The sequence below is a fragment of the Palaemon carinicauda genome, chromosome 17, assembly GCF_036898095.1.
Source record: "Palaemon carinicauda isolate YSFRI2023 chromosome 17, ASM3689809v2, whole genome shotgun sequence".
NCBI classification, from domain to species: Eukaryota; Metazoa; Arthropoda; class Malacostraca; order Decapoda; family Palaemonidae; genus Palaemon; species Palaemon carinicauda.
This window is the reverse complement of record NC_090741.1, coordinates 106,551,635-106,570,706: the sequence shown is the minus strand read 5'-3', so window position 1 is coordinate 106,570,706 and position 19,072 is coordinate 106,551,635. Positions and strand designations below refer to the sequence as shown.

General features: G+C 43.0%; 1 protein-coding gene across 1 annotated transcript in view; it reads right to left on the bottom strand.

The window, feature by feature from the left end:
• Positions 1-19,072, bottom strand: part of HERC2 (E3 ubiquitin-protein ligase HERC2) — a 496,511-nt gene that overhangs the window by 316,957 nt on the left and 160,482 nt on the right. The window contains exons 26-30 of the mRNA XM_068391274.1: positions 18,027-18,207; positions 17,420-17,594; positions 16,950-17,109; positions 16,320-16,686; positions 9,987-10,111 (exon numbers count right to left, since the gene is read on the bottom strand). Of these exons, the coding sequence (XP_068247375.1) occupies positions 9,987-10,111; positions 16,320-16,686; positions 16,950-17,109; positions 17,420-17,594; positions 18,027-18,207 (1,008 nt within the window). The remainder of the gene's footprint in view (positions 1-9,986; positions 10,112-16,319; positions 16,687-16,949; positions 17,110-17,419; positions 17,595-18,026; positions 18,208-19,072) is intronic.

Below are 19,072 nucleotides of genomic sequence, written 5' to 3'. Positions count from 1 at the left end.
TGTAATGTTAATATTGTTTTGTAACATTTATTATAAATCACCGTATTTAGGGCTACCAATATACTTAAAAAGACAATAGATTTGATACATTTTGTAGTGCTTGACTCGCGAACTTTGAACAGCCTCGCAGATACAGAAAATTTATTTTTGAAAAATAGCGATCGCGGAAAAGGGGAATCGTGTAATTCGAACACGCTTAATTCGGGACCCTACTGTACTTGAAACAAGGTAGAATGAAAGAATTAAAACACTTCTTCAGAATAGATTGGTCACCGAAAATCTTAAAAAACTTTCTCAATAAGCCAATCTTTTGTGCAATTGAAGAAGACACAGACCTGATGTGCTTCTCTAAAATTCTAAGACATACAAAGTTAAAGAAACCTTATCAATGCTGAGATCCGGATGTTGAGGAGCCACTGTCCTTGACCTACTTACAATCATACTTTGAGTTTTGTTAGGATTCAACTTCATAACCCATAATTACCACATAACGGTTATTAAATCTTTTGGTATCTTTAGCAAACAAAATATAACTACATAAAACATTGATATTATGTTTCATATTGTTTCATTATACTTATTATATATTTGTGAATAAATCCTTATGAAATTACCTTATTTCTCATTTATCCTGATTGCAATTTTTCCATCACGAAAATTTTAATGGTTTTTAGTTATCAAATCAATAAATGACCTTCATATTACTTTTCATTCTTTCATCATGTACTGTATTGTAAATTTTAATATCCTTATGAAATTTATTTATTTCTTATATTTCCAAGGTTTTAAAAATGTTTGTATGATCTTTGTTACTAAACTTTCTATGATTTTAAGTACAACAAAATCTAAATGCAAATAAAAATCAACATATTTTGCTTTCTATAGTTATAAATTCTTCATAAATCCTTAAAATATTTCCATATTTATCTTATTTTCCCACAATTAAAATATATATGTACCATATGATGAATTGAAGTTCACTGAACTTCCCCCCCCCCCCCCCCATCAGTTTTCTCCCCAGTGAACCTTCCTATGGAGAACTGATGGCAGAAAAATTTTCCCAGGGTGCACTTCCCTGTATGGGAAATACCCAGCACCAGGGCAACATCTTTCGGCCCTGGGGCCGACCTATGCCCAACCTTAGGCATAACACCTACAGGAGCTGGAGTACAGCTGGCACGAGTAACACAGGACAGACCTTGTAGTCCTTGGGCTTAGGGGAGGAACCACTGCATACATCACTGGAGTCACTGATACTGGGGACATGCTGAATATGCCTTTCACCACTAGCATCAACAGGGAGACAATGCTACTGGGGATAACAAGAGGTAGCCTTAGCTAACAGCTTTGAAACAAGTCATCTATATCCTACCTCAAAGAAGAAAGGCAGCCAACCCTTCCTTAGGTCATACTCATTGTCAGTAGTGTGCAAAGACAGAGAAGAGCTTCCAGCCTCCGATGGTATGCACTATGCAGGAAACACCAAGGGAACCCTACATACCTCCAGAACCTTGAAAGCCCAACGGTGTAGATCCGAGGGCTTCTGGCACATAATCTCCTGGGACATGTCACAGCACAAGACACCACCCTACACTTGGCACACTGTGATAATTGCAAACTATCATGCCCAAAGTATGAGGTACAGTGCGTGTGTGTAGATCCACAGTCAGTTTAACAAAAAATACAGATATAGAGTCCATCCTACCCTGCATATACAAATCTCTTGCTTCAAAACCATAGCAATCAACAGCCAGCATTCACTTCCTGAAGAAAAAGAAAATAAAAAGTTTGATTAAGGGAACAACAGTACATCTGTACTCAAAGGAAAAGAAAAAATTTGTGAAGAACTTTCAACAGGGGGGGGGGCCTCACCCTTACTCCCCACCTGTTCTTAACTACCTCGTTAGCAATGTCAATGGCCTTTCCAGCTCGCACTGAAAACATATTCCCTTCTTAAAGGACAAAAAATTTGCACAGTATTTCCTTATGAACAAATATAGAAAGAAATCGAGAAAAGCTACTGAGCATCTGACACTGTCTCAAACAGTTCCATAAATATGTTATTTTCATTAGTAAAATAAATTTTTGAATATACTTACCCGATAATCATGTAGCTGTCAACTCCGTTGCCCGACAGAATTCTACGGAAGGGATACGCCAGCGATCGCTATACAAGAGGGGGGTGTACTCACAAGCGCCACCTGTGGCCAGGTACTGCAGTACTTCTTGTTGACACCACCTCAATTTTTCCTCGGTCCACTGGTTCTATGGGGAGGAAGGGTGGGTCAATTAAATCATGATTATCGGGTAAGTATATTCAAAAATTTATTTTACTAATGAAAATAACATTTTTCAATATTAATCTTACCCGATAATCATGTAGCTGATTCACACCCAGGGAGGTGGGTGAAAACCAGTGTACATGTATATCAAGAAGCTAAGTATCCCGTATTTCATATTATCAGTTATTCAAAATAACAATGAAATTATAAGTACCTGGTAAGGAAGTCGACTTGAGCCATTACTCTGCCTTAAATAGGTTCGTCTTCCTTACTGAGCGCAGCGTTCCTCTTAGGAGGCTGAACAACTCTAAGGTGCTGAAGTATCAAGGGCTGCAACCCATACTAAAGGACCTCATCACAACCTTTAACCTCGGCGCTTCTCAAGAAAGAATTGACCACCCGCCAAATCAACAAGGATGTGGAAGGCTTCTTAGCCGACCGTACAACCCATAAAAAGTATTCAAGAGAAAGGTTAAAAGGTTATGGGATTATGGGAATGTAGTGGCTGAGCCCCCGCCTACTACTGCATTCGTTGCTACGAATGGTCCCAGGGTGTAGCAGTACTCGTAAAGAGACTGGACATCTTTGAGATAGAATGATGCGAACACTGACTTGCTTCTCCAATAGGTTGCATCCATAACACTCTGCAGAGAACGGTTCTGTTTGAAGGCCACTGAAGTAGCCACAGCTCTCACTTCATGTGTCCTTACCTTCAGCAAAGCAAGGTCTTCTTCCTTCAGATGAGAATGTGCTTCCCTAATCAGAAGCCTGAATAGTAAGAAACTGAGTTCTTAGACCTTGGAAAAGAAGGCTTCTTGATAGCACACCATAAGGCTTCTGATTGTCCTCGTAAAGGTTAAGACCTTTTTAGATAGTACCTAAGAGCTCTAACTGGGCAAAGTACTCTCTCCAGTTCATTCCCCACCAAGTTGGACAGGCTTGGGATCTCGAACGACTTAGGCCAAGGACGTGAAGGAAGCTCGTTTAGCAAAAACCGAGCTGCAAGGAACATGTAGCCGTTTCAGATGTGAAAACAATGATCCTGCTGAAGGCGTGGATCTCACTTACTCTTTTAGCTGTTGTCAAGCACACGAGGAAAAGAGTTTTTAATGTGAGGTCCTAAAAAGAGGCTGATTGGAGAGGTTCAAATCTTGATGACATAAGGAACCTTAGGACCACGTCTAGATTCCAGCCTGGAGTGGACAACCGACGTTCCTTTGAGGTCTCAAAAGACCTAGGGAGGTCCTGTAGATCTTTGTTGGTGGAAAGATCCAAGCCTCTGTGGCAGAAAACCGCTGCCAACATACTTCTGTAACCCTTGATCGTAGGAGCTGAAAGGGATCTTACTTTCCTTAGATGTAACAGGAAGTCAGCAATCTGGGTTACAGTGGTACTGGTTGAGGAAACTGCATTGGTCTTGTACCAGCTACGGAAGACTTCCCCTTGAGACTGATAGATTCTGAGAGTGGATGTTCTCCTTGCTCTGGCAATCGCTCTGGCTGCCTCCTTCGAAAAGCCCCTAGCTCTTGATAGTCTTTCGAAAGTCTGAAGGCAGTCAGACGAAGAGCGTGGAGGTTTGGGTGTACCTTCTTTACGTGAGGTTGACGTAGAAGGTTCACTCCTAGAGGAAGAGTCTTGGGAATGTCGACCAGCCATTGCAGTACCTCTATGAACCATTCTCTCGCGGGCCAGAGCGGAGCCAACCAACGTCAGCCGTGTCCCTTTGCGAGAGGAGAACTTCTGAAGTACCCTGTTGACAATCTTGAACGGCGGGAATGCATACAGGTCGAGATGGGACCAATCCAGCAGAAAAGCATCCACGTGAACTGCTGCTGGGTCTGGAATCGGAGAACAATACAACAGGAGTCTCTAGATTATCGAGGTAGCGAACAGATCTATGGTTGGCTGACCCCACAGGGCCCAAAGTCTGCTGCAAACATTCTTGTGAAGGGTCCACTCTGTGGGGATGACCTGACCCTTCCGGCTGAGGCGATCTGCCATGACATTCATACCGCCCTGAATGAACCTCGTTACCAGCGTGAGCTTTCGATCTTTAGACCAGATGAGGAGGTCCCTTGCGATCTAGAACAACTTCCACGAAAGAGTCCCTCCCTGCTTGAAGATGTAAGCCAGGGCTGTGGTGTTGTCAGAGTCCACCTCCACCACCTTGTTAAGCTGGAGGGACTTGAAGTTTATCAAGGCCAGAAGAACCGCCAACAACTCCTTGCAATTGATGTGAAGTGTCCTTTGCTCCTGATTCCATGTTCCCGAGCATTCCTGTCCGTCCAAAGTCGCACCCCAGCCCGTGTCTGATGCGTCCGAGAGGAGACGGCGGTCGGGTTTCTGAACAGCCAAAGGTAGACTTCCTTGAGAAGAAAGCTGTTCTTACACCACGCGAGAGAAGACCTCCTCTCTTCGGAAACAGGAACTGAGACCGTCTCTAGCGTCATGTCCTTTATCCAGTGAGCAGCTAGATGATACTGAAGGGGGCGGAGGTGGAGTCTCCCTAACACGATGAACAGGGCCAGCGATGAAAGTGTCCCTGTTAGACTCATCCACTACCTGACTGAGCATCGGTTCCTTCTCAGCATGCTCTGGATGCATTCTAGGGCTTGGAAGATCCTTGGGGCCGACGGAAAAGCCCGAAAAGCTCGACTCTGAAGATCCCTACCCAGGTAGACAATGGTCTGGGATGGGACGAGCTGGGACTCCTCAAAATTGACCAGGAGGCCCAGTTCCTTGGTCAGATCCATAGTCCATCTGAGAATCTCCAGACAGCGACGACTTGTGGGAGCTCTTAAAAGCCAGTCGTCTGACGGAGCCGGACACAAGATCATGGTACTGCTGCACAGTCTGAGAACTGTCAACCATGGGGAAGCGAGGAAGTACAGTGACAACCCGAAGCTGTCTAGACTGTCTGGGTCGTACAGACAACTCCTTATCGGGTTGCTGAGGTTGCCGCACTGCGTCACAACAAGTCACTTCTGCTGGTTGTTGAACGTCTTCCCAGTGACACACTGACTCCGTAAACAAAAAATCCTCTAACAAGGACTAAGCTTGGACTGCATGTCTTGCAACACAGCTCAAGGTCTATGGGAGCAGGTGTGGTAACAGACGGGGTTAGCGACTGAAGTGGAACCATTACCTTCCCTGGAAGCATGTTATGCTTAAATAAAAGTCCATAGGAGGCTACGCAGCTAAAGGCTCCTCTCCAAATGACAGAGTCCTCAAGGGAATATCAGAAGGAGGGAGAAAAGCACTTTCTCATCTACAGGGACCATATCCGAGAAAAGCTAAGTTCTCTCAGTGAGGGTTTCACTGGTGCAAAAGCAGCAGACTAGAAGGCAACGTTATGAAACTGCTTGACAGTCTAGTGAGTTGGCAACAACCAAAGATGTGTGACTGAGAAGCATGCGGTAAGGTATGCAGAGCATGCTGTATGCAGAGCATGCTGTATGCAGAGCATGCTGTATGTAGAGCATGCTGTAAGGTAAGCAGAGCATGTTGCATGGCGTGTAACATTTCTCAGAAATTCCATGACCAGTGCTAGATTGAGTAATATCGCATTACTGTCCATTGAAAGTGCACGTGCCGAGGGAATTGATTTAGACTGTTTTGTTGATGAATTTGATAGCCGGCATGATAATCGTAGAATTAAGCTGCACTAAATATACGTACTATAATCTACTTCACCTCAGGAAAGGAAAACTCGCCCTGTTGGCAACACTGCATTACTTCATGCATGCTTGCATGGGGTTTTAATATCAACATAATATTTACATTACATTCATAACTCATGATTCATTTTTGTTTTGAAGATATTTTTGCGATTTTGTTAAAAATATATTGCAAGGAATACATATATATTTTTTTATTTAAGTAATACGAATAACCTCCATTATCATAATGTTTGTGTAGGCATACATGTATATGTTTACAAATGCAAGTTATGAAAGTAATGAGGTGTTATTATTGTCATTTGTTATTTCAAAGTTGAATGGGAAGAGGCTCAAGTTGAGGAGAAAGTGGCAGATGCATGCGTTGAGGTGGCTGACTCATAGCATGAGGTTCCTGCCTCAAGAGTTGCGCTTGCCTCAAGGGTTGAGGTGGCTGCGCAGAGAGAGGCTCTTGACTCACGAGTTGAGGTTCTTGAGGTGTGAGCTGCGAGAGTTGAGGTAGCGGCTGCGCAGAACGCAGTTCCTGTCTCACGAGTTGAGGTTCTTGAGGTGCTAGCCTCAAGAGTTGAGGCTCTCGCCTTGAGGAAAGTTGAGGTAGCAGCTGCGAGAGCTGAGGTGGCTGCCTCAAGGATGGTAGAGGTTGTCGTACCTCAAGAGGTTGTTGCCTCGAAGATGGTCTAACTGCAAGAAACTCTTGCCTCAAAGGAAGAGGAGGATGTAAGGCATAAGACTCCTGTTCCCATTGTTGAGGTTGCCTTAAGGAAGGTGGAGGTTGCTGCACAACGCTGGTAACTGGCAACTCCCAACGCGGTAGCTCACGCATGGAGGAAGCTTGAGGAACCTCAACTTCGTACGTCTGGCAGACTGGACTGCGGTGAGGAGGAGCGCTCGCAGGAGGAGGTGTATTAACCTTCTCTGCCTGAAACTCCTGTATCAACACCGCAAGCTGAGACTGCATTGACTGCAGTATAGACCACTAGAGTTTAAGAAAGACAACAACAAACGGAGCTACTGTCCGTTGAGACTGAGGGTCTAAAACAGCTGGTGCGGCAACAGACGGAGCTACTGCCTGTTGCGATACCATCTTGCCTCTCTGGGAGGTGTGCAGTTGTCGTACTGCAGCAAGTCCGAACTGACCCAGTGCTAATGGCTACACCTAGGAGTTGGACTTGTGCGGAAGGGACCGACTTGCACTTAAAAGCTGCAAGATTTGGTCCATGGTTTCTGCGAGAAACCTCTTCCGCAGACGAGGAATAAAAGGGCTCTCTCGTCTTTGTGTGGGTGGGGTGATCACGTCGGCAACGTGTGTAGATACACCCGAAACCACGGAGGGAAAATGTCTGTTCGTCGATCAAGGCCTGCTGAACCCATAAGTCCTTCGACATTACTTCTCCCCTGGGCTTGGGAGCTTGTAAGAGGTCCCAGACTAGGCGAACAACTGGCACGAACAGACGAACCCTCGACCGCAACACTGTAACACTTTGCGCTAATCACTTATCACTTTTGATTTTCTGTTTGCACTTATTTCACTGAACTCGAAACTTTAAGTGGTTTGTACCTGAAACACGCAATTCTATCCTTCCTTAAAAGTTAGTAATTGCGAAAACAGAATTACAATGTAACAGAAAAATCTAATGAAAGATAAATAATTCAGTGGCTGGAAAGAGACTAAACACTAGATCAAATAAACTACGTTTAAAATCTCTCACCGCATAAAGCTTGAGAACAAGAATAAAACTCTAGAAACGTTTACCTTCTTCCCCTAAAGAGACTAGGGAGAAGAGCAAAAACGATAACAACGTTACTCGCTTGAACGAAACGTTTATCCAGCTCTCTCTCCCTCCGTCTCTATCTCTCTCTCTCTCTCTCTCTTGACTTAGAACCTGAGAGAAGAGCCCAATCATATATATCGTTAAAACATATTATTGTTAAAGGAAAAAAACTGAAAGATTTCCCAAATACAAAGTTCCTTTATTAGAATTAAAACCAATAAGCTAAGAAAGAATGAACAAAACGCTAGAAACGGTTACTCTTACTGCAACGTGACACCGTGAAAATTCTCTCTCTATCGTAACGATAGAGCGCAAGTTGAACGTTCTGAACGTCAACAACTGCAGAGACAAAACAAAACGTTAGTTCAACTTGAAAACAGTACGAGACTATCAAAGAAATTCTTTCAAAAACATTAAAATAGCATAATATGTTAACAGGTAAAACCGAAATGACGGGCTCAATGTTAATTAACTTCGGTACCAAGAAAAGACCGCCTACTATTAGGAAAGGTCGAATATAAACAAATATAAAAATTAATTTTAATAAGTTTATAATAAAAGGAAGTTAATCGAAGAGGCCTATAAAAGGCGGAGAGATATAAAATAAATCTATAACTTTTGTTAAGCAAAATTAAGAAAGAGAGTCTATACTCTCTTAGACACCAACACTTCCGTCTAAGGGAAGGGTCGGCCATTTAAAAGTGAGAGAGAGTTCATACTCTCTTCGTCACCATAATTAATCAAATTAATTCCAAAAGCTAGCTAAGCTAATGATAAAACTTCCTGAATAGCGAAAGCTAAACTCTAGAGCAAATACATCACCAAATCGTGAGCAAAAAACTCCAGAATCAACAGCGTATCCATGTAGGTCTAGCCGGAGGCACGACAGAGGAAAAATTGAGGTGGTGTCAACAAGAAGTACTGCAGTACCTGGCCACAGGTGGCGCTTGTGAGTACACCCCCCTCTTGTATAGCGATCGCTGGCGTATCCCTTCCGTAGAATTCTGTCGGGCAATGGAGTTGACAGCTACATGATTATCGGGTAAGATTAATATTGAAAATTTTCATTTGTAAGGTCATTATTTTCCTCTAATTTTAATTCCAGTTTTTTGCTCAAGCTTAACAGGTGGTTGATGAACATTTTCAATATTAGAACAAGCATTGCACTATGATGAGGGATAAAGTTATCAATAAGTGTATAGTTGGATAAATTGTAATGCCAGGCTTCACAATAGAGACTAGAGGCACATGATTTGCCTAAGCCAGCAGCTGACATAACAGGTGTGGCATGCACTCCAGAATCACTTTGAGTGTAGTAATAAAATGCTCCAACAACAATAGCATAGGAATAAGCATGAGTATGCTCGTAGTTGAAGCAGCATGTGAAGATGCAAATCCAGACATTACTGTAGAGAGAATTAGTGAAAAAGTCGAAACTACCTGACACACTGGAACAAGCACAAAGCAGCCCATTCATGATCTAGCAAAGTAAGCAATAACTGTACAGCCTCTTGCAACGAAGAGCTGCAGACTCTGATACATTTTCCAAGTTACAGAATAAGACTTAGTAACACTGGTAATTGAAACCAGTTATGTAACTGTGAAATATCATAAAACCCTGTAGAAGACACAGATGTTCTAGAAAAAGGCATATGCTTAGGAAAGAAATTATCATGGTCTACCCTGGTGCTAAGTACCAGAAAGGCACAGAACTTCCCAATTATCACTAGCATTAGTTACATTAGAATTAGGTGCAAATGTTACATAAATCTCAAGTAAAAAAAAATTTATGCCCATCATCCCATAATTTTAAGACTTCCCCCTAATTGCACTTTAAAATTCTCGAAACTTTTAAGCTTGAATTTCTGCAAATTTAAGTCCACTAACTTTACCAAACTCTAGGTTTTGACTGGAAGACCACAATAAACAGGGACAAAAGAGACAGGGGAAGTCTGTGTAATGAAACCTGATTCAATACAAATACCACACCCTCCCTTCTTGCATTTAGCTTACCTATCTTTAGGTCTAAGATCAACCAAATGGAAATAATCAGTCATTTAAGTCTCCAATATACAAATGTGTCCAGTTAAACAAAGCGAAGCAAAGTCAGGGAGAACATTTTCTTTTGTTATCATTCAATATCTTTCTTGTTAAATGAATAGCAGTAAATGGGTTGCAGGTAAGTCATTAGAATAATTAATTTTTTGTATTTCTATTCCCTTTCAAAACCCAAACAATCCCATCAGTTACCCTACCTGTGTGAAGAAGGCTTTCCTTAAGGATTCAATATCAATAGTCTCCTCAGAACATACAAATTCTATCACTTTTGTCGCTATTTCTATCACACGGGTAGTTGAGGGAGGAGCTGTCGGTGTTAAAACTGCAAAATATAAAAAGACAAAATTCGAGAACATTAGTGTTTTATCCCTGTTATGAAAAATATTCAAAGAACAGAATACTTACAATTTTCAACAAATTGTTGGAAATTTTATTATTAAATGATACTGTACAGTATCTATAAATATGTTAACATTTACTTTTCATTTTCTTAAATTTTAATAGAAGCATAACAATAGTTAATACTCAAATATTTTATGGCCATTTAGAAAAAAAATATTTATCAATACTGTATACAGTACAACTATTAGAGTATGTATTGAAAGATCTGGATAGGTGGGGGTGGGGCAATGCAAGATTCTTGTTTTCACAATATGACAATTTGTCCTAAATTGTATTTTTCCTAGCTATACAAATCCGTAATCATTTAATATAGGAATTCGCTTCAGCTCAGCTGAAACAGCCGAAAAGAAAGAAAACCAGTCAGTTGTGCTGATTGGTTGGCTGGCGGTATAGGGCGGAGCTTAGCTCCCCCCACCCGCACTGCCAGCCCGCTTTCCTCATTTAAACGCTTTAGGCTCAATGTGGAACATGAGAGGGGTGGTAGAGGCAGGCATTTATATTAAATGATTACAGGTTTGTATAGCTAGGAAAAATACAATTTAGGACAAATTGTCATTTGTTCCGACACGATATACAAACCTCGTAATCATTTAATATTTGAAGACTCACTGGTCGGTGGGAGGTCTGCCTTTGCTGCTTGTGGACAGCTAACTGCCCGGATATAGACCTGGTCTCGAATGAGAGCAGAGGACTAAATCCACCTACCCCTGTCTCTTGACCCGGCATGATGATGGTGGGGTCTGAGAGACTGGGAGCCGCCGCGCGATGTGTAAGAGCATCGCGCGACCAGAGAGCACGAATGTAAGACACACTCGACCCTAGGGTCACAGCGACTGGATGAAACTCCAAAACCAAAATGCCTAGCCTAGCAGAAGACTGGGGGAGAATACTTGTAAACAAACTCTAGCAATCTTACCTGGGAAGACTTGTTTTGATGTAAGGAACTCCAAGGGAGGAGACAGAGAAAAAGACGGATCACCTGCAGACTGCTTTCACACTGCCAAACATACCATAAAATCAAGACAAGAGACTTCCCTGTCCCAGAGGAACTGGAGAGGTCAGACAATAGCTTGAGCTGCTACCACAGGGCCAAGAACAAAGATGTCCGAGGACTTGTGCGTAAACTCCCTCAAGTAAAAGGCCGTCAAGGTGGTCTGGCGTTTCCCAATGCCAGCCTTCAGCACTTGGCCCACTGCAAGATTTCTTTTGAAAGCGAGTGTGGGGGAAATGCCCCTGATCTCGTGAGCTTTAACCCTCGCTGGTGCTTGGACTCTTGAGAAAGTCTCATACGCCTTGCAGATGGTTTCACGGATCCAGAAGGATATCGTGTTCCTCGACACCTCCCTCTTGGTTTTGCCAGTGCTAACGAAGTCGTCAACATTCAGGTATGAGATGCCGAGTTCGCTTAAGATAGCGCCGGAGACACCTGACGGGACAGAGAAGCCTCTCACCTGAACCGCCACATCCGGTAAGGAAGGAATAGTGAAGGCCTCGAACCTGAGATCGTGGATCACTGAGTTCTGAGTCTTGGCTACAAAGTCTGGCACAAAACACAAGGAGATCTCCTTCCAACCCTATGCGTGAGTGACATTACAAGAGAGGCCGTGTAACTCCCCGACTCTCTTTGCCGACGCTAAGGCTAGCAGAAAAAAAACAGTCTTAAAGGTCAAGTGGCTGTATGAGGCACGGCTCAAGGGTTCATACGGAGCACAAGTAAGAGACCCGAGAACTAAGGTGACATCCCACTAGGGGAATCGAAGTTCCCTCGGGGGACACGACTGTTTGAAGCTCTTAATGAGCATAGAAATCCCCAGGGCGTTGGAGATATCTATGCCCTTCAGACAGAACACCATTGCAAGGGCAGACCTGTACCCTTTAATGGCAGAAACCGAAAGGAGCTTATCTTTGCGAAGAAAGACTAGGAAGTCTGCGATCTGAGTCAAAGAGGCTCCGACTGGAGAGATACTGTACCCCTTCCACTAATCAATCACAGAAAACCAACCACTTCCCCTGGTAGACTGAGGAGGAGGATCTTCTATGCTACCCTGACATCTCTCTCGCAGCGAGTCGCGAAAAGCCTCGCGTTCTGAGGAGATGCTGGATAGTCTCCATGCGTGAAGTCTGAGCGACTGCACCACCTAGTGATACCTGTTCGACAAGGGTTGCCGAAGGAGATTGGGCCAGTGTGGTAGCTCTCTCGGTGCCTCGACCAGGAGCGACAACAGATCGGGAAACCACTTCATGTGTGGCCATAGTGGAGCAATGAGAGTCATCCTGAGTCCTGGAGCTACTAGGACCCAGTACAGGACTGTGCGAAGCAAGCAAAAAGAGGTGGAAACGTGTAGCAATCCAGTAGATCCCAAGGATGTTGCAGTGCATCCTCGAACGCAGCCGCGGTATCTGGTACTGGAGAGCAAAACACAGCAAGCTTGGCGTTGTGTAGTGTTGCAAAAAGTCGCTGCATGGTTCTCCCCAGAGGTCGAATACACGACTCGCGACCCAAGGTTGAAGAGACCATTCTGCCCCTATTACCTGGCTTCTGCAACTTAGGGCGTCTGCCAGAACACTTCTCTTCCTTGGAATGTACCTGGCGGACAAGGTTACGTGTTGACTCTCTGCCCACAGAAACACCTGCCTTGTCAACTACTGCAAGGGATGTGAGAGCGTGCCCCCTTGCTTGTTGACGTGCGCGACCACGGACGTGTTGTCATTCATCAGCACTACCCAATGCTCTCTCAAACGGGCCTAGAAATGAATGAGTGCTCTCGAGACTGGCATCATTTCCAGCACGTTGATGTGCAGGTGTTTCTTCTCTTCCGACCACACACCTGACAAGACCAAGTCGTCCAGGTGTGCACCCCAACCTTCCGTGGATGCGTCTGTGAACAGACGGAACTGAGGTGGAGGAGGGTTTATGAGAAAACCCTCTCATGAGGTTCTCCTCATTTAGCCACCAAAGGAGATCCGTCCTTACCTCGCGTTCCATGAGGACCAGACGAGAGGGAGGATCGATGGCTGCCGACCACTGGCCCTTCAGAAACCACTGAAGGGAGCGGAGATGGATCCGCCCGAAAGGAACGAGCTTCTCCAGCGAGGAGAGGTGACCTAGAAGAGCTTGCCCCTGGAGGGCTGAAATGCCGAGTATTCAGCATTCCCAGATACACCTTCTGTTTGGGAATGAGGTTCGACTTCTTGCAGTTCACCAAAATCCCCAGATCGCGACAAACTGCCGGAAGCGAGTCTTGATCCTAAATCAACTGCTCCTGCGAGGGAGCGAGAATCAGCCAGTCATCGAGGTACATCAGTAGGCGGATGCCCCTCGAGTGGCCCCAAGCTGCTACCGTCGTGAACTCTCGTGTGAACACTTGGGGAGCTGTGCACAGTCCGAAGCACAGGACTTTGAACTGGTACACCGTGCCCCGGAAGGTGAATCTGAGGTAGTTTCTAGACGACCGATGAACTGGTACTTGAAAGTTCGCGTCCTTCAAATCTATCGAAAGCATGAGGTCGTACTGCCTGATGGCTAACAGCACAGTGCGAACTGTTAGCATCTTGAACGCAGTTTTCTGAACAAACTTGTTCAATGGCGAAAGGTCGATGATCGGTCTCCAACCTCCTGGTGACTGATCGTGTACGACTTCTAGCGCATCCTTCTCCAACATTTCCTGGACCTCCGCCTACAAGACCAGAGCCTTCAGGGATGTTGTGTGGAACGCTATTGGAGTGGAGGATAGGGGGGGGGCCCCAATAAAGCAAGAATGGGAGCTTGTAACCTTCGCGAAGGGTTGACACTACCCATTCCTCAGCCCCGAGGTGCTGCCACATCCCCCAATGGCGCGATAGGCATCCCCCTACCCTCGGTAGCATGGGAAGGGGAAAACCAATCTCAGCGTTTCCCTTTCCCTTACTTGTCCCTGTTCTTTCCCCGACGTGGAGGAGCTCCCGAGGGAGGCTGAAAGGTCTGATTGGGGGCAGAACCCTTCTGAACAGGAGCAGGTCTTGGCTGCACAGGAGCACGACCAGTGGTACCCTTGCTACTTCCCGTGGGCTCGGCCTGACTCGGCCTGGCTGCGGACGGTTTCGTGGGACCAGGTCCCTGGAAACTCACAGCCTGCACCTGATGGATAATGGAGTCCTTCGAGTCGAGGCGCCATTTATCCCGCACGGCCCAAACTTCCTCTGGTGGAAAGAGAGAAGTTGCAGCTCTAATAAGTGTGTTCCTGAACCAATCTATCTCGCCAAACGAGCAGCTACTGCCTCGTGTTTTTTGAGGATCAGATTGGCATACTGGGTAGCAAGCTGGTCCAAGAGAAGAGCAACAGCTTTCCCACCAGACAAAGCCAGGTTCCTGTACTGGTCCATGAGTTTGGGGGTGTAGCTAGTTTGGTGTCCCGCGCGAACACTGTGGTTGTACCACACCAGTGATCGAGCCACGAAGCAGCCTTGAGAGCAGCTACAGATATGGCCTCCTTATTTGAAATCTCAGAGGCCGAGAAGGCCTCTCTCTGGGATTTCAAGCTCTCGACCGAGGAACCGCCAGCAAGCGCTCCGACCGCGGGGTTCAGAGGGAGAGGACAAGACACAGAAGACTCTGTGACATAGTACCTCTTCTGTCGCTGGAGTGGTTGAGGGAGAAGCTTGTTCGAACCTTGGCTCCTAAGCGAGTCACCAGGTCCTGCGATCTGGTCACTCACTCGGTCCAATGTTCGAGCGGCCTGTCTCAACCAGGGAGCTCCCTATAGGACCTCCAAGGCTGTACCCTTATCTCAGACACTACCTCAGGAGGAGCCCTGAGGCCATTAATCTCACGCATGGGGTTAATGACCTCTAGGAGCGGCGACTCCAGCTCGGGATCTTCCATCTCCACGGCTGGTAAAGGCTGTGGAAGTGACTGATCCCTCGGTCCCGCTACATTCGTAGGTGTAGGGGAAGCGACATGCTGCACGGGTGATGACATCCGCCATGAATACCCTTGCTCTGGTCCTAGGACTGAACCAGGAGTGTATTCATGAGTCAAGGAAGGACCCTGGCAGGGTTCATCCCCGACAGAATACAACGAGGTTCCCACTGCGACCAAGTGCATGACTGGTTGCTGCGAGCCTCACAAAGCTCCCGAAGGAGCTCGAGTGCGAACAGGAGGGGGGGGGGGGGGCTTATACTGCCAGCCAACCATTCAGCACAACTGCCTGGTTTTCTTTCTTTTCAGCTGTTTTAGCTGAGCTGAAGTGAATTCCTATATTAAATGATTACGAGGTTTGTATATCGCATCAGAACAAAAGTTAGTTTATGATGACATCATGTAATCTAACTGCTAAAACAGGACATTCTAATGATACCCAACAATATTAAGACAGTTCTTAAAGAATAGTTTGTTAGTCAAAGTTTGGTTTCCTAGATCAGTTATTTACTTATTTCATTCTCTTTTTCTTACATAAATTTTGTTTGCTATAAAACATACTAAAATAAATGGGACTCAACCTTCATGAAGTCTAGATCTTGGAAATCCAGACCTCAGACTTTCTACTATGAAAACTAAATATGGATTTTCAATATAAATTAATGAAGAAAGAATATTACAAGTCATTGAGAGAATCATTTTTGCATGGTAAATATGAAGCCATAAAGATTAATAGTGCAAGAAATATGGAGATAAGTGCAATTGGTAAAATTATGGATCAAAGTTTTTAAGTGTTTTATTATGTGGAGAGAACATAGGATGGCAAGATGTTGAAAAGGGTACACAATTCTTAAGTGTTGGGAGGACCTAGAAATGGTAAGTATAGAGTGGAGGAGGTAATTGAATATTAGGGATTTAATATTCAGGAAGCAAGTGACCCAGACAAAGTCAAAAGGTACAGTGTATATTGGGAGACATGATGCGCTGCATCAGAATTACTGTAAAGTAGATATCTTCTATACAAAAAGCCAATCCTTCATTATTGAGCTTAATGCGAGCAAGGTAGTAACCCTTCTCTTGCTATTTCTCTTAACCTACTGCTTTTTAAATGTTAATGATGCTGTATAATAATTAGTTTAATCAGCCAACTGTTAAGATGTGCTGTATTTCAAAGTCAATGAAATACAAAAAAATAAAATAAAAAACAAAGGAAAACCTCAGGTACACATACGTGAAGATGGTCTAGATGGAGAATGTGCAGTTCCTGAAGGTGAGGGAGACCTTTTCAAATTCAAACTAACTGAAGCCTTTTTACCATCAGTAGAAACCCGTTTCCCATCAGCTGAAAGTCTTCTCTCTTTTTCAATAACATCTACATCGCCCTCTAATTTCATGTTATCGAGCGACATTTCTGTAGAAAGACGACTGAGGTCAACAGGTTCTGGCAAATCCTTGCAGATATCCTCGCCTTTGTCTAGCCGTCCACTTCTTACATCTTGATCATGACTAGTATAGTTACCCCCGCCATCATCACTATTTGCATTGCTACCACTACTAATACTAATATCTTCTATGGAGCTGGTCCCTTCTTTTGATTCCTGTTAGAAGATATCAACATTCAATATGAAGAAATAAAGATATATTTATAGAATTATAAAGACTATAAAATATAAATTTTCAGTACAGAGGTATTATCCTCAAAACAAAAGTTAAAACCAAATATTATAGCTATGTACCTCAAAGTTATCTAAATTTTCCATAATGTAACCCCTTGTTTAAGGGGATTAATTATTATAGAAAAATACACAGTATTGAACTATATCAGCACACTAAGTATCATTTAAAATTTTCATATACATACTGGAGGAGCATCTTTTTCTTGACTCGTGGCAGTGGTATCATTTGAGCGTAAGCGTAGTAATTGAGTTGCCTTTCGCCATCTGGAAACCCCACGCACAGCAAACTTATCTAGAGCTTCTACATCTCCGCAACTGGCTGGGCGGACTTCATAAAATACAAATCTGAAAATATTATTATTTCAGAAGTCTAGAGAATGATATAATTTTACATCTTTTTTCAATTCCTTTCTTAATCTTGTCAGAATCATAACTTTTAATATCAATGCAATATGCCCTTTTGTGCTACTGTACTGTGATTTAGAGTTAGATTTTTCATCTCTACTGTATAAAGAATTCAGCTGTCAGTTTATCTTTATTACTATTTCTATGCATAACCTAAAATCAGAATCAAATACAAACCATACGACAGCATCAATAAAATAACTCCCAAGATAAGAGCTATTTAAGTACAATAAAAAACAAGTCGCCTCACCTGCATCTTTCCATAACAGGCGCACACACTTCCTTATAAGACCTTGTAAGCTCTTGTCGCCTTCTTATCAGCAGCCACTTTGTGTTGTGGACATGACGGATAAGTTCTTGTAAACCTCGAGGCAGATCTAAGGTGGACTCCCATCCATTACTGTCTTCTGCACTTAAAGCCAAACCTAGAATTGAATTCCAATAATATAGTATCAGGAAAAACATAGCAATGGAATCTTATTCACTTCTTCAAAAATTTGTGGTTATTGAATAGGTGATCAAGATTATTAATGTGAAGATTAGTAAAATTTCTATATTGTTATTACATAGAGTAGTGAGCATTATGAAGATAGCTATATAATCTGTGAAAAGAAGTACAAAATAAACAGATAAAAATCATATACATTAATCTAATCAGCCAAAGCTAGTCTGATTTCAGGCCTAAACAATTAATGTATAATTTAGCTAATTTTTAAACAATTCTGAATACTTTATTTTATTTGTTCATATTTTGCCATACTCAACCAAAAGTGATCTAAAGATATAAGAAAATAAAATTAATACATACTGCACAAATTACTCTCGATATGAACCAATACAGTAAATAAGACTCATACCTTGCTCAATTACTTCAATCAGCTGTAAAGTGAGGTGCGTGTGTCGTAACAGAGTGGCAGACATGAGCCGTCCGACTTCTTCTATGGGGTGGTCTAATGAAAAATTTGTGTGGAGAGCATGACGGCCGGAGTGACGAATTTCTCTGTCGCAAATAGAGAGGTACATCTGCACATAAGGATCCTGAAAAAAGAGAAGTAAAAATTAACATTTTAGAACAATAAGAAACCAAGGTACAAAATTTTTCATTATTTGCCAAACGAACATCCTAGTTAATACTGATAGTTCTAAGAAAAATGGGTTATGACAAACAGAATGACCCAAAACTGTCAAATAATGAAAGCTCACAGAGGTATAAAGATAATTGCAAGCAGCCTCCCTCAATTTGTTAAAGGATAACTTTACAGAAACTTAGGATAATGTTAACAAGATGACTTTCCAAGTTGAGGATGAGTTCTTTTAAAAGAAATTTGTTATATTCAAATATCTAGATTCTGAAAGGGCTCATCTGATGGACATGTTCTTGATAAGAGGAAATCTAGAGAAAGATAAAGCTGAAAGTGGTGAACAGCTAGGTAGGAAAAGTGCAAAGGAAATCAATTAAAGGCAGAAAACAATGCTACTGGGGTCATGTAGATCACACCTAAATGTTTTTCAAGAAGAATTAACATACTGTGTACGGTAGTCCAAAATGTGAAAAAATGGACAAGCTATCTCCTCTTTGGAATATGATGGTGTTTATCTATAAATGTTGAATGGACTATAACCAGAGCACTGTACTGTACTTTGATATGGTAGAGTTGACCACTGGTTTCTAAATAGTTTGAACAGAATTTCTTTATACAATGGCATATATCTCTAGATTGCAATAACAAGTAAACTACAGTATTAAAAAAAATAAACCTGGGATAACAATCATCATTTCCTTATTTTTAATGGTTGCATAAAATGTTATCCCACAAAATTTTCAGCACCCTCACTATTTAAAACGAAAATCTGAAATTATTCAAACTACGGTACAAATGCTGCTTCTTGGAGGTATTTTTTT